Raw genomic sequence first — 12,950 nt, forward strand, 5'->3', positions numbered from 1 at the left:
TGACCGGTAATGTGTGTGTGTGTGTGTATATTTTAGGGATGTTTGGAAACAGCTGTACTTTTTTCATGATTCTTTGATCATTTGTTCATAAAGAACAGCATTTATTTAAGATATAAATCTTTTTTACCAATATAAATCTTTGTTAACACATCCTTGCTGAATAAAAGTTTACATTTCTTTAAAAAAAAAAAGCTCTTCTTTTTATCTTTTTATTCATCAAAGAATCCTGAAAAAAGTATCACAGGTTCCAAAAAACATTAATCAGCACAACAGTTTCCAGCACTGATAATCAATCTGCATATTAGAATGATTTCTGAAGGATCATGTGACACTGAAGACTGGAGTAATGATGCTGAAAATAAATATGTATATTAAAATATAATATTTCAAAATATTAAATTTTTCCTGTATTTCTGATCAAATAAATGCAGCCTTGATGAGCATAAGAAACTCCTGTAAAAAACATTAAAATCATTCTGATCTTAAACTTTTGACTTGTAGTATATATTAAATAAAATAAATACAATTTATATTTTATTCAAATAAGTTAATATATAAATAAAACACTTTAAATATAAAAACTTTTATAGAAAGGAAAAAATAGGTAGATAAACAGCCTCACTAATCCATCCTTGCGTCCTGACCCACCAATATTTTTTTTCTTGGGGCAAGATGTTATACCTTGACGTCTGTGAATTTCGTCATGAGGATGTCAGCTGTTGTAGGGTGCAGGGCAGGGAGTTCACTGTACAAGTTTGGGAGGCACACCAGGGAGCCCAACAAAATCTGAGCCTCCACCCGTGGAGCCTGGGAGAAAGACAAAAATTAACAACAGCTACAAAGTTGGATGTAACATTTGCAAACACATGCAAATAGATGTTAATGCATGTAGAGGGAGGGTTATACGGAAGCAGTTCGGTGGTTTCTCACATTGAGGGATGAGCAGGCGGTTACACGGCTTGCTGCAACTATGAAGTCCAGGATGAGCATAGTGGCTCCCGGAAGTCCAATAGAGAAGAATCGTGGTGAGCAGTGCTTAATGATGGTGTTAACAATGTCCTGTAAGGCAAAGTGAAAGAAGTCAACACAAAAGTTTTGTACACGGTTGGCAATCCGCATGGAAACCAGATACACACAAACACACCTGGTCTTGATGAAGCAGGCCGCTGTGCATGATGTTGTAGAAGTGCGTAAGGAAGTCAGAGTTGGGTGAAACATCCTGTCTTCTCTTCATTATCTTACAAATCAGCTTATAGGCGTGGAGTTTGCCCTGCTTATAGCGTTCACCCAACATAGTGGCCTGCACACAGACAGCACAAAACCTTTATGAACGATGGATGGAAGGACAGAACTAATAAACTATGCATAATCAGCTATGTCTTTGCCATTCAGATAAAATATTCCTAAACTCACTTTGAAAAGCCAGGGAGTCAGAATCCGCAAAGGTGGAATCAGATCTGGTGGGGGTGGAGAAGACTGGTTGTCAAGGGAAATCCCGAGATTGTCTCTGATCTACGGAGACGGAAAACCACACCGAGACATAAGGACATTTTCCAATTGGAATTGGATTAGTTACGGCACTGTAAATCATCCTTTCATGGCACTCTGAAGGACTCTGAGTGTCTGTGTTCACCTTGGCCAGGTTCTGCCAGAGCTCGCAGAGGTAGTCAAAGACCTGCGCATGGATCTCAGGGTCCTTGATGGAGTTGACATCTCCCAGAATGCCAAGCATTCTCCTCCACATCACTGTGGCAACATCAGCATGCCAGCCGGTCAGAGTGCCACCAGCCATCACACTACAGTCCTCTGTCGGAAACTCACTGGTTTCTGAAATGTGCAATAAAGCAGGTTCATTACAGAGATGTCAACGATGCAACAGATAGTGTACAAGCTTGTATATTCCTAGCTAAATATGTCTGTCTATCTATCTATAAATTACCAAGGTCATCAGGGGTCTGCAGCACAGAGTGGTGCATTTTCTCATCCAGCTGCAGTTCTTTATGCTGGACGTGTTCTGCGGTCAGGGTGGCAGGGGACGGTGTCTGCGATCGTGAACCTCCCAGAGAATGCATTGGAGATGCGCTTTCAGAACCTGAGGAAATATCAAGCACAGCACAGCAACTCTTAGATTTATAAACATTACACGTGTGTGTGTCGTGATGTGCCACTGACAGTAATACAGCATAAGCGAACAGTGTGACTGATACCAGAGCATTTTTTATCAAGCAGCAGATGCTTTTACCAAAAACAACTTTCAGCACACTTAACATGTCGAATGTTTATTAGTTAGTTTAGTTTGGATAGTTTTAGGTTAACCAAAGAACACCCAAGAAAATAAAATGTAGAGATCATGCTGTTCATGTGGACTGAAGTATGGTTTGTAAATTTCTTTCCGTCCCCCCAAAAATGAAAGACTTCTTAATATGTAGACTTTTGTTATCAATTTAAGACAGTTATAGTTCATAACTTATGTGTGAGAGAGTGTACCAGTGATGGTGACCGTGTCAGCAGACAGCCCGTGCTGACTGAGGCTGCTGGTCTCAGAGTCGATGTGGATTGTTGTGAGACTGGAAAGCTCCTGCTCCTCTGTGGTCTGTCCTGCTCCTCCCAAACTATCCTGATCCACAGAGGCCAGAGCACACGTTTCAGGGGGGAAGCTGAAATCTGCAGACAGACACACACAAACACACACACACGCATTAGCAACCTCTTACTTGTCTCTTTCTTGTACTGGCTTGTCTCTTTCAATTCAACCTAAACTACTTACTTTCAAACTTGCTGTCATACTGAAAAGCATTGAAGGAATCTGACTGGCTGTCGGAGCTTATGAGGTCACTTCCACTGGCGCTGGCTGGGGAGGTCCACTCAGAGGGCACACCGGGGTCGTCTGCAGGACGCGTAGCATTCTGACGGTTCAGGAGCTCTGGTAGATCTTTGGGGATTTCCAGACTTCCCGGGCTACTCCCACGCCTCGTCATGCCCTAAAAAGAACATCGGAAAACCATAATATACATTAAAAATAATATACTTTAACATACAACACCAGAATCAAAAACTGAATTATTTAGTTTTAAGCATTATGCAGCAGTTAGCCGACACTGTATGTGCACTTTTAAAAAACTATTAGTATATATTTGCTGATTTGTTTACAAATATTATCAGGTATATCCATTTCATGCAATTATTTAGTATGATTAATTCTAAATAAAATAATGCCTTAAATTATGACTTTTTTGGAGCAGTTCAAGTTTATTTAGAACCATCCTTTAATTAGATGAAGTTTTCTGACACTGTGCATACTGAATGTTCACACGGACATACAGAAGTGCTTCTGGCTCTCAGTCTTTCCTGAATGAACTCATCCATGAGGTCACTGTCGTTAGGGTTGCTGCTGCCAACATCGTTGGACATGGGCCGCATCTTCGGCGTCAGCTCATCTTTATTGGCTAAGACAACAGGCACAGAAAGACACATTAGTACTTTTACTGGGACTTCCAAAAACGTATGAGTGCAAACATAGATGACATAGCAGAACGACATGTACTAACTGACTCCCTCTTTGTAGTGGTGTCTGACTCTCTCTACAGCACTTCAAAATAATTATGAATTAGATTATTTGAGTTTGGGGTTAAACACATTTTTCTTAAAGGACAACAGTGCCATTAAGTTTCTTTTGCTCATGTTGAACTTGAACATTTGCCTCTTTTACATCAGCTTTGTTTTTTTTTTCTCTCTCTAAAAAAAAAAGCATATATGTACACTACAGTTCAAAGGTTTGGGGTTGGAAAGATTTTTTTAATGTTTTTGAAATAAAATAAAACAATGCAGTAAACCAGTAATATTGTGTATTAGTACAATTTAAAATAAGTGCATTTTACAACATAATTTATTCCAATGATGACAAAGCTGTATTTTCAGCATCATTACCCTTCTGTGTTATGTGATCCTTTAGAAATCTTTTTAATATGCTGATTTGCTGCTCAAGGAATATTTATTTTTGTCATCAGTGATGAAAACAGTTATCAGAAACTGCCTCATATTTTAAGAACCATGATTATTTTAATGTTCAGGATTCTTTGATAGATAGAAAGTTCAAAAGAACGTATTTAATATAAATTATTTTATATTAAATGTTTCAATTAATTATTAATTTCTTTCAAAAATAAATAAATACATAGAAAAAAAATCTAAACACCCCAAACTTTTGAAGATGTTCTTCATATTACGATAAAAATGTAATTTTTCAACAATCAGATAAAATTACCATGAAACCAAATAATCATGGCTGTGATGCTTGAATCTTCATTAAATATTAATAAATAAAATGGTTTGTGTTGAAAAAAATGAGCAAATGAAACTCAGCACTATATTGCCCTTTAAACAGAACCCAAATCCCTTGACATTAAAACGCTAAACCAGAACACATACTAAAAAATAAAATCTTTAATGGGAGCCAACCACAAAACTGATTTCATCCAGTGAAGCGATGCAGTTACTCACAGTTCATGCAGTCCCCAAACAGAGACAGACAGAGAGAGAGACAGAGCAAACCCTGAAATCCAAACCTAGGAGTTAGTGAGCCTTTTTGCTGATTGAGGTTAAAGTGAGACAGGAGTGAGTGGGTTAGAGGAGCAACCCACAACAAGACGAGGCAGCCTTCATCCCAAAGCAAAAGGTTAGGGAGCCACTGGTTAACAACAAATCATGGTGAGTTGGTGACTTTGGGCATTTCAGTACTTCTAGAAGTCTGGTTAGTTTAGACTACAAGCTGTGTTTAAGTTATGAGGGGCCCTGATAACTAGTAGCTTTGTGCAACTGAACTGTCCACAAGTTCATGATTCATGTTGCTACACTACAGGCAACGCAAGCTTTTAACAGTACCACAAGAAAACAGTGCTCTTTGAGAGTGATGGTGCTGCTCTCTACTGGCCATACAAAACATTGCAACTAAGGCAACTACATCAACTGTATTCTGTTACAAGTTTATCACTCTTAAATGAAAATGTTGTCTTCATTTACGCATTCCTATTTTGTTCCAAGCCCTAAATAGGATTATATAGGCTTTCTCTCTTAAAGGGAAACTACTGAGCTTCAAAAATGACATCTTACAAGCTGTGGTGTGTGATCTATTTTGTCTACAATATAATTGTTGTTTTATCCATGTTCAAGCTAAAAGTATCCAAACATCCAAATGTAAAGAGTCCAAACATTCACTGCATTGTTAGAATGGCAACGAAAATAGTTACAAACAAAGCTGGAGCAGAACTGCTGTGCAATGGATTCTTTATTTAATCATGCCTATAAATGAATCTTTTGAATGAGTGACTCAGTGACTCCTTTTTGTTCCCCACCTGTTTTTTGTTCATATTTATAGTGTCATTAAATCTTTTAAATAATATCCTTATGCAGTTTTTTTTTATATTCTATACACAGATGCAATTATAATTTCAGTGTAAATGTATTCATGCTACTTTACATTTAAATTTTCATATTCAAAGTGTCATTTAATTTCTTTAATTACATTTTATTTTATTTTACTTTCCAGTATTATTTTTTCCACACACACACACACACACACACACACATAGTCTGTGCAATTATTCACTAACACACACCCTTTTCGTATGACTTAAAAAGCCTACTTTTAAGGACTTTTTTCTCTTTTTTTTGTCATTTTTGAAGCCCAAGTTACTATTTGGGTAAACAACAAGGTTATAAAAAAAATTCTGGTAAACAACAAGGTAATAAAAAAAAAATTCTGGTAAACAACAAGGTTATAAAAAATGAGAGAATTACCATTTTGGGGTACACTATTCTTTTAAAATGACATTATTAAGAATTGCATAGATTAAAGATCACTGTGTTTTATGAATGTGTCGGTGAGCATGTGTGTGCATGTACATGTGTGAGAGATTGACAGAGGGTTGGGAGGTAGGCACGAGGCCGCATGCAGCATCCAGGGGAAGAGGGGCAGCAGAGATTAGGTCCCAGAAGCTTGAGGAGGGGAAGCCATCCCACAGGTAGGGGGCCGTTGGTCTTTTGGGAGTCTTTTTTTTTTTTTGGAATTGAGCTACTTTGAAAGAAAATACAAAAAGAGGCTTCAATTCAATCCACATTCAGCAAAAATCAAACAGTCACAAGAAAAGAGAGAAAAAAAGGGAAAACGCACAGGCGCTTTGGTCACATTTTTCATGTCTTCCATGTTGACACTGAGCCAATCAAGTCCTCACCTGAAGTTTTTCTTCCAAAATAGCCCATTACGTGAGTGTACAGGTCCTTCAGGTGAGCCTCGGTGGCTGGTGTTTTGCTGTGACGCTGGGGTGACACTGCCTGGGCCTTGGGTTTGGAGAGAGCATGGACCATAGACTTATACACCCCGCCCAGCAGCGCCACCTGCTGCTGCCGTGACGGGCTGCACCCTGACTCCTGAGACCTAGAGCGGGATCCCTGCGGGCGGACGGTTGGCCTGCCGAGTCGGCCGCGTCTAGCCCCACTGATGGAGCCTTTATCCCGTTCGACGGCCTCGCAACAGGTGACCCCCTCCCCAACACCCTTCGCTGCTGCCCCGCTCGCCCCAACCGAGTGGCTGCTGAAGTGGCCAAGACGGCGGAGACGGGTCTTCCAGTGCGCCTCTTTGGGGTCCAGGGGGTTGTGAAACTGCACAGACTCTGTGGATGGGCGGAAGCTGACGTGGACACCACCGCTGTGGCGTTTTTTGGGATCAACATGGGATAGTTTGGGACTTGGGACAACCTGGGAAGCCTGCGGACTAAGCTCGCTCTCACTAGCCCTGTCTGTGGCATTCTGGTGGTGCAGCTGTGTGACTTTGCTGCCCTCTGCTGGCTGCGTACTAACACTCAAATCCCAATCACATTCTTCTAAACACTCATAAAAACTCTTCTCGCTTTGCTCCATCTCTTTATCCCATTCTAGCGCCCAATCCCCACTTCCCCCAAACTGTACCTGCCTGTTATCTGCACCTGCTTCCACCTTCACTTCCTGCTTGCTACAAAACTCCCTAAAAGTGCTGAAGACGTCCTCCTCCCCTTCGCCCTCGTTTTGATTGCTCGAGGCTGCCGCTGGACAGGACCAATCGGGGATAAATGGGGGTTCCTGCCCCGGCATCTGGCAGAGATGATCATAGATGCTTTCGTTCACCTCCAGGGATACCTGGCTGTCAGGGGGTTGGTGTGGGGTTAGGGAACTGTGGGGGGACTCAGAGGTGGTGGTGGTTAAGTGGGAGGAATGAGAGGGGCTGTCAGAGACAGGAAGTGCACCTTTGACCCGTTCTGCGATGAAGGGCTCCATGATGTCAGAGGCGCTGCTGCTGCGGGGGAGTGGGGGCTGCTCCAGCTCGCCGGAGGCAGAAAACACCTCGGACGACGGGGTCTCCTCACTTTGAGAGCAGTGGCGGATCCGGGGCCCCCGTTGGGCCATTGGAGGTTCCTCCATGTCTGAACACGAACAGATATGTATCAATCAGCATGTTTAAGGATGCAAGTCTGTTTATGCATCAATATGGTCAGTGATATTATCTTAAATACACAAGTTAAGCAACAAGTCTTAAGATTTCAGATACCTAAGAGGTGATGAAAAGACCTAGAGAGTTTTATCATATTAACGGATGCAAATTTTACATGCAAAAAACATGCATACTTAAAACAATTAAAATCTGTTAAAAAATATGTTAAAAAACAATTAAAAAATAAGAACTGTGACATTCTCTCAGTTGCTCTAGACAAAAATTATGATGAACAAATGCAGACAGGTAAATCCTGTAGAGGGTAGTTTTCTGAGGGTTCTGGGTGTGAAGAGTGATTATACTGGATGAATGGTTAGGGAAGAAAGATAAAACTGTAGATTCTCAAAGACGAGCAACCAGTACTCTAGACAAAAATGCACATGCAAGACTCGATAGGTCTGTTGGGTGAAGTGCACATAAAGAAATGTCTGGGTCATATTCAAACCCAAAATCTATTTTTGTTTATTCTTTTCAATTTGTGGATAAATGTGACCAAAAAATTTCTTAACATTTGTCTTGAGATTCTTCCAATCAGAAAGCAATTGCATCAGAGCATGGCTTTAAAACAATGATAAATGAGAAGGCAATCAAACACACACACAAAAAACACATTCAGGTCTATTAAATAAAAATCATAATACACATACATTAATAGAACAGGCAGACAGAGGATGCTAACTAGAGTTATATCCATGCACATCCATAGGCTAGGATGCAGTCAGAGGCGAGAGTGCCGGACGTAGAAGGCTCTACCTGACAGATCGTCAGCTAGGGGAGTGAGGACAGAACCAGGCAGGAGAGGGTGTACGGGGTGGATCAGGACAGGTGCACTTTTAGCACTGCGGATAAAGGCTGAGGACAGCAGACTGTCCCCCGTAGAGCAACTACGCAGAGCTACAGACCACGCACACACACCCAGAAAGAGAAAAAGACAAGAACGACAAGACGGGGAGTGTGAGAGAGAAAGGGAAATGAGGCAGAGAGATAAGGAGTGATGGAGGAACACAGGAGAAGTTAGGGAAGAGAAAGATATTATGAAGAGAGGGAAAGCAGAAAGCACTGAGCATTAAAAAGAAGTTAAAGAAGTGACCTTATCAGTGCATATAAGATCAGCACTGACCTACACTTGAACATGTCACTGAGAAATCTAGACTGTGAACTTTATAGGAGAAACATGATGTGTTAAAGACATTCAGTCATTGAGTTTTTTTAAGCATAAGGCTGCATTCCTATTTATATACAATGGGCACCAAGTAGTCTGCTAGATTAGGTGTTAGATGACAAGGTGTATGTGAAAGTAACAAGATGCTATGCAGTGTATTCACTACCATTAAAACGTTTGTGATCAAAAACATTTGAAAAAATAAAAATAACTTTTACACAGTAAGGATGCTTTAAGTTAAAGCAAAATCACTTAAATCTTTCTATTTCAAACAAATGCTGTGCTAGTGAACTTTTTTATTCATCAAAGAACCCAGAAAAATTGTATTACAAATCATCACAAAAATATGAAGCAGCACAACTGTTTTCAACATTGATGGTAACAAGAAATGTTCCTTGTGCAAATCAACATATTAGAATAATTTCTGAATAATCATGGGACACTGAATTTTTGTAGGCAATATCCAGTCATTTCAATAGAAATCCACTCAACCTGGAAATTTCATGTGAGGATGAAATATTTTCCCAAGCAGATTTTGCAACCGGTTCAAGTTGGTTACACGGATACACTATGTTGACCAACAAAAAAGCTGCTTAGTTTGAAAGTGAAACCTGTGTAAGCAGTTCTTCATACATCTCTACACTACTGACAATAGACATTTTTGCCAAGCCGAACCTTCACTAATGTGACTGAACCTTAAGAAAGGACATCATTTAACGCAATCGCAAGTTCTCTCCTTGTAAATATCTTCATCTTTGCTCATCTTTTTCTTTCTGAACTAAGGTAACAGAGTAATGCAGATACAAACATAAGCAAAGGTTATTCAGGTAGAGAGGACAAGAAGTGTTTGAAGCACACTCACCCACTGTCTTCTGTCTGACGATGCTTCTGGCCTTCTCGATGCCTGGTGAGCCAGCAGTGGTAGCGCTGCGCTGTCTCATGACAGCAGCTTGGCCTGGTGGGTCTCGACTCCAGCCTTTGGAGAACGACCTATCCACAGTGATTTTCTGGCACTCGTGGGCGCCACCTAGAGGAAGCGAATGCATCACGTACACATACGATAGTGATGTTTAAAATGTTTTAAAATGTTTCAAATGCTTCAAATGCTTCAGTGGCTTGGATTTTGCATGTTTTGCAACAACCTTAGTCTGTGAGCAAGCATAAAAGTACTCATGTGATTTTGTATTTTTGTACAAACTCACCTTTGCCTTTGTGTTTCTTCTGTTTCTGTTCACTGAGCTTGTCCAGGGGCAGCTCGTTCAGGTCCAGGCTGTAAAGGTTACGTGCTAGTACCTTGGTGAGTGTCTCCATGGTGAGAGACCACTCAGTGACCAGCTCCTCCCAGCAGGTGAGAGATGAGAGTACAGACAGCAAGTCGTCCCACAGCTCCCGAGAGATGTACACATTCAGATTCCCTTTGATCCAGGCCACGATCAGAGTCTGAACAGGAAGACAGCATCAGACACTTCAACATGTGAACTAGAAATAATAATTGTAGGTAATTATTTAAATAATAAACTGTATTTATTAATATTCTATAAATATAAACATAAAATAGCTTTTGTTTTTACATTTTTAGTTTTAATTTGAGTTTAAAGGGATAGTGCACCTAAAATGAAATTACTTTCACAATTTACTTACCATCCACTTGTTCCAAAGTTTATTTTTCGTGCTACATTTTTGGCACAACATGAGGGTGAGTAAATAACGACAGAATTTTAATTTCTGAGTGAATTATGCCTTTAAGTTTTAGTAATTTTTATACTTTTGTCTCTTTTATTAGTTTTCGTTAGCTTTAAATGTATTAGTTTAAGTAATTTTAGTACTTTTTCAAAACTTGAAACTTTTAACATTTTCAAAAACTTTTTAAAAAGATTTTTTTTTATACATTTAAAAGTTTTTAAGTTAACGTTTTTCCATTTCATTTTTATATTTTAATTTTAAATTACAATGAAATTAATTGTAATTGTTTTAGTAAAAAAAAAGAAAAAAAAGAGAGCTGATATCTACTGGGTCTGTCCAAACCAGATTTCAAAAAGCAAGTGAGATTTTTCTGTTCATCTGAAAGTGAAATACAGGGAAAAAAAAAGTAAAAAATCCTAAAGCACACAGTATATACGATGTGTAGTATGTGGTGAGTGTTTTTGGACCAATGAAAATTCACCATGTGTGGAGCAGTCCAAAAATGTCTCCTATTCACAATCGCAGAAACCGCTAAAACTAAAGAAACAAATAAATAACTGGCATGGTGTGTTGGTTGGCGTTACCTGAAAAATGGCTCCCGCCAAACGGCCCGATAAAGTGTTACTCTTCTTCCCATGAGGCATAATAGATGGAGGCCTCTTCATCACACACTCCGTTACTCTTAGCAACACCAGCAAGATCTGCTCCCTGTGACGAACACAAATACAATCAGGATGAGCAGATATTCCAAGCAGACACCTGAGACCAGATTAATGAACTGGAATGTCATAGTCATACCAGGTCTTCTGGCTCATGGATTCATGCATGACCAGACTGCGGTATATATTGAGTACACGCTTGCACATGTCAACATGCTCTTCCAGAAGTGACTTCAGCTCATTGGCTGCCTCCACAAGGAAGACGTTAGAGGAGTTGGTGATGAAAACCTGCAAGAAATAAAGATTAGAGGGGAACTGAGACTGGAAGGAGAAATGTTTCACAAATTTTCCCATGAACTGAACTCTGCTTCATCCAAAAATAAGTAAGTAAATAAACAGCTAGAAATCTGACATGCAGAGCTATGTCAAGGTCAAGGTCAACTTTATTATCCCCGAATTTCAATTTGTTTCACAGCCAGCAGTAAACCCTATGCAAACAACAAACAAGCACCATAACACACAAACAAAAACAATGACTTCCATTAATAATATACATACAATTATTTGTAATATAAAAAACCAATGGCAGCTGGTATAAAATAATTTTTAATTCTATTGCAACTTAAAAACATTCTGCAAGGGATGGCTGGGATCATTCATAATTAACCCAGCCTTCTTCAAAGTCCTAGCCTTATACAAGTCGTTCAAATCATTTAAAATGGAGCCAACAATCTTACCATACACTTTAACAATACCCTGCAATCTGTTTCTGTTTTTAACATGTAGTGAGCCATACTAACACACAAATGAGAAAGTAATGACAGATTCAATACAACAAGAGTGGAAGTCGTGGCCTAATGGTTAGAGGGTTGGACTCCCAATCGAAGGGTTGTGGGTTCTAGTCTCGGGCCGGACGGAATTGTGGGTGGGGGGAGTGCATGTACAGTTCTCTCTCCACCTTCAATACCACGACTTAGGTGCCCTTGAGCAAGGCATTGAACCCCCAACTGCTCCCCGGGCGCCGCAGCATAAATGGCTGCCCACTGCTCCGGGTGTGTGCTCACAGTGTGTGTGTGTGTGTTCACTGCTCTGTGTGTGTGCATTTCGGATGGGTTAAATGCAGAGCACAAATTCTGAGTATGGGTCACCATACTTGGCTGAATGTCACTTCACTCACTTCACTCACTTATCCACTTTAAAACTTCCGCAGGTAGAAAATACGCTAGTGGGCTTTCTTACAGCATCCACATGAGACTCAAAGGTCAACTTTTCATCTTTTACAGTACCAAGGTATTTAAATTGATGTACAACCTCAACAACATGATCATTAATGACCACAGGAGAGATGACAGTGGGATTCATCCTAAAATCTATAATAATATATAATATAATAATAATATAGCTCTTTAGTTTTGATCAAGATCAATGATCAAGATCCTCACTATTTAAAAGGGAAACGATCACTGAATCATCCACAAACTTGATATGACGCTTCTCTAGTTGCGTTTGACACTCATTAGTATAAAGCACAAACAAAAGAGGGATAAGAACGCATCCTTGTGGTGTCCCCGTCGAAGAAAAAAGTACATATAATATCCAATTTACTTTCATACGTTGAGACCTATCAGTTAAAAAAATCCACGCTTTCATTCAGCGTGTCCAAGCGTGTTCAAGTTATTTAGAAGTGCCCACGATAACAATATTGTGCATATTCATTACTGTGATATATTGCATTACCGAATACCTGCACATGTCTGGTACACCAACATCTAAACTCACCTGTAGTGTGGCCTGGACACCAGCATGGACATTATATTCCAATACCTCAGAATCAGAGGATTTACTCCCAGAATTCCTACACCAATTAGGGTTTCGACTGTGAATGGACACTGTGAGCCCAATATCCTATGCACAAAACACAAAA

The 12,950-nt window shown here is 39.9% G+C and overlaps 1 protein-coding gene across 8 annotated transcripts in view; it reads right to left on the reverse strand.

Moving 5' to 3' along the window:
* The window catches only part of LOC113060789 (ral GTPase-activating protein subunit alpha-1), a 65,910-nt gene that overhangs the window by 39,246 nt on the left and 13,714 nt on the right, over positions 1–12,950 (reverse strand). For 4 of the 8 annotated variants that reach the window (XM_026229971.1, XM_026229970.1, XM_026229972.1 and 1 more), the window contains exons 12-27: positions 12,806–12,931; positions 11,166–11,314; positions 10,952–11,075; positions 9,887–10,124; positions 9,547–9,711; positions 8,276–8,416; positions 6,231–7,454; positions 3,322–3,446; positions 2,768–2,981; positions 2,488–2,664; positions 1,940–2,092; positions 1,634–1,827; positions 1,414–1,512; positions 1,145–1,300; positions 931–1,059; positions 682–807 (exon numbers count right to left, since the gene is read on the reverse strand). In XM_026229971.1, the coding sequence (XP_026085756.1) occupies positions 682–807; positions 931–1,059; positions 1,145–1,300; positions 1,414–1,512; positions 1,634–1,827; positions 1,940–2,092; positions 2,488–2,664; positions 2,768–2,981; positions 3,322–3,446; positions 6,231–7,454; positions 8,276–8,416; positions 9,547–9,711; positions 9,887–10,124; positions 10,952–11,075; positions 11,166–11,314; positions 12,806–12,931 (3,540 nt within the window). The remainder of the gene's footprint in view (positions 1–681; positions 808–930; positions 1,060–1,144; positions 1,301–1,413; positions 1,513–1,633; positions 1,828–1,939; positions 2,093–2,487; positions 2,665–2,767; positions 2,982–3,321; positions 3,447–6,230; positions 7,455–8,275; positions 8,417–9,546; positions 9,712–9,886; positions 10,125–10,951; positions 11,076–11,165; positions 11,315–12,805; positions 12,932–12,950) is intronic. The other 4 variants (XM_026229975.1, XM_026229976.1, XM_026229974.1 and 1 more) reach the window with 3 other exon arrangements.

Source organism: Carassius auratus, chromosome 42 (genome assembly GCF_003368295.1).
Source record: "Carassius auratus strain Wakin chromosome 42, ASM336829v1, whole genome shotgun sequence".
In the NCBI taxonomy this organism is placed as follows: domain Eukaryota; kingdom Metazoa; phylum Chordata; class Actinopteri; order Cypriniformes; family Cyprinidae; genus Carassius; species Carassius auratus.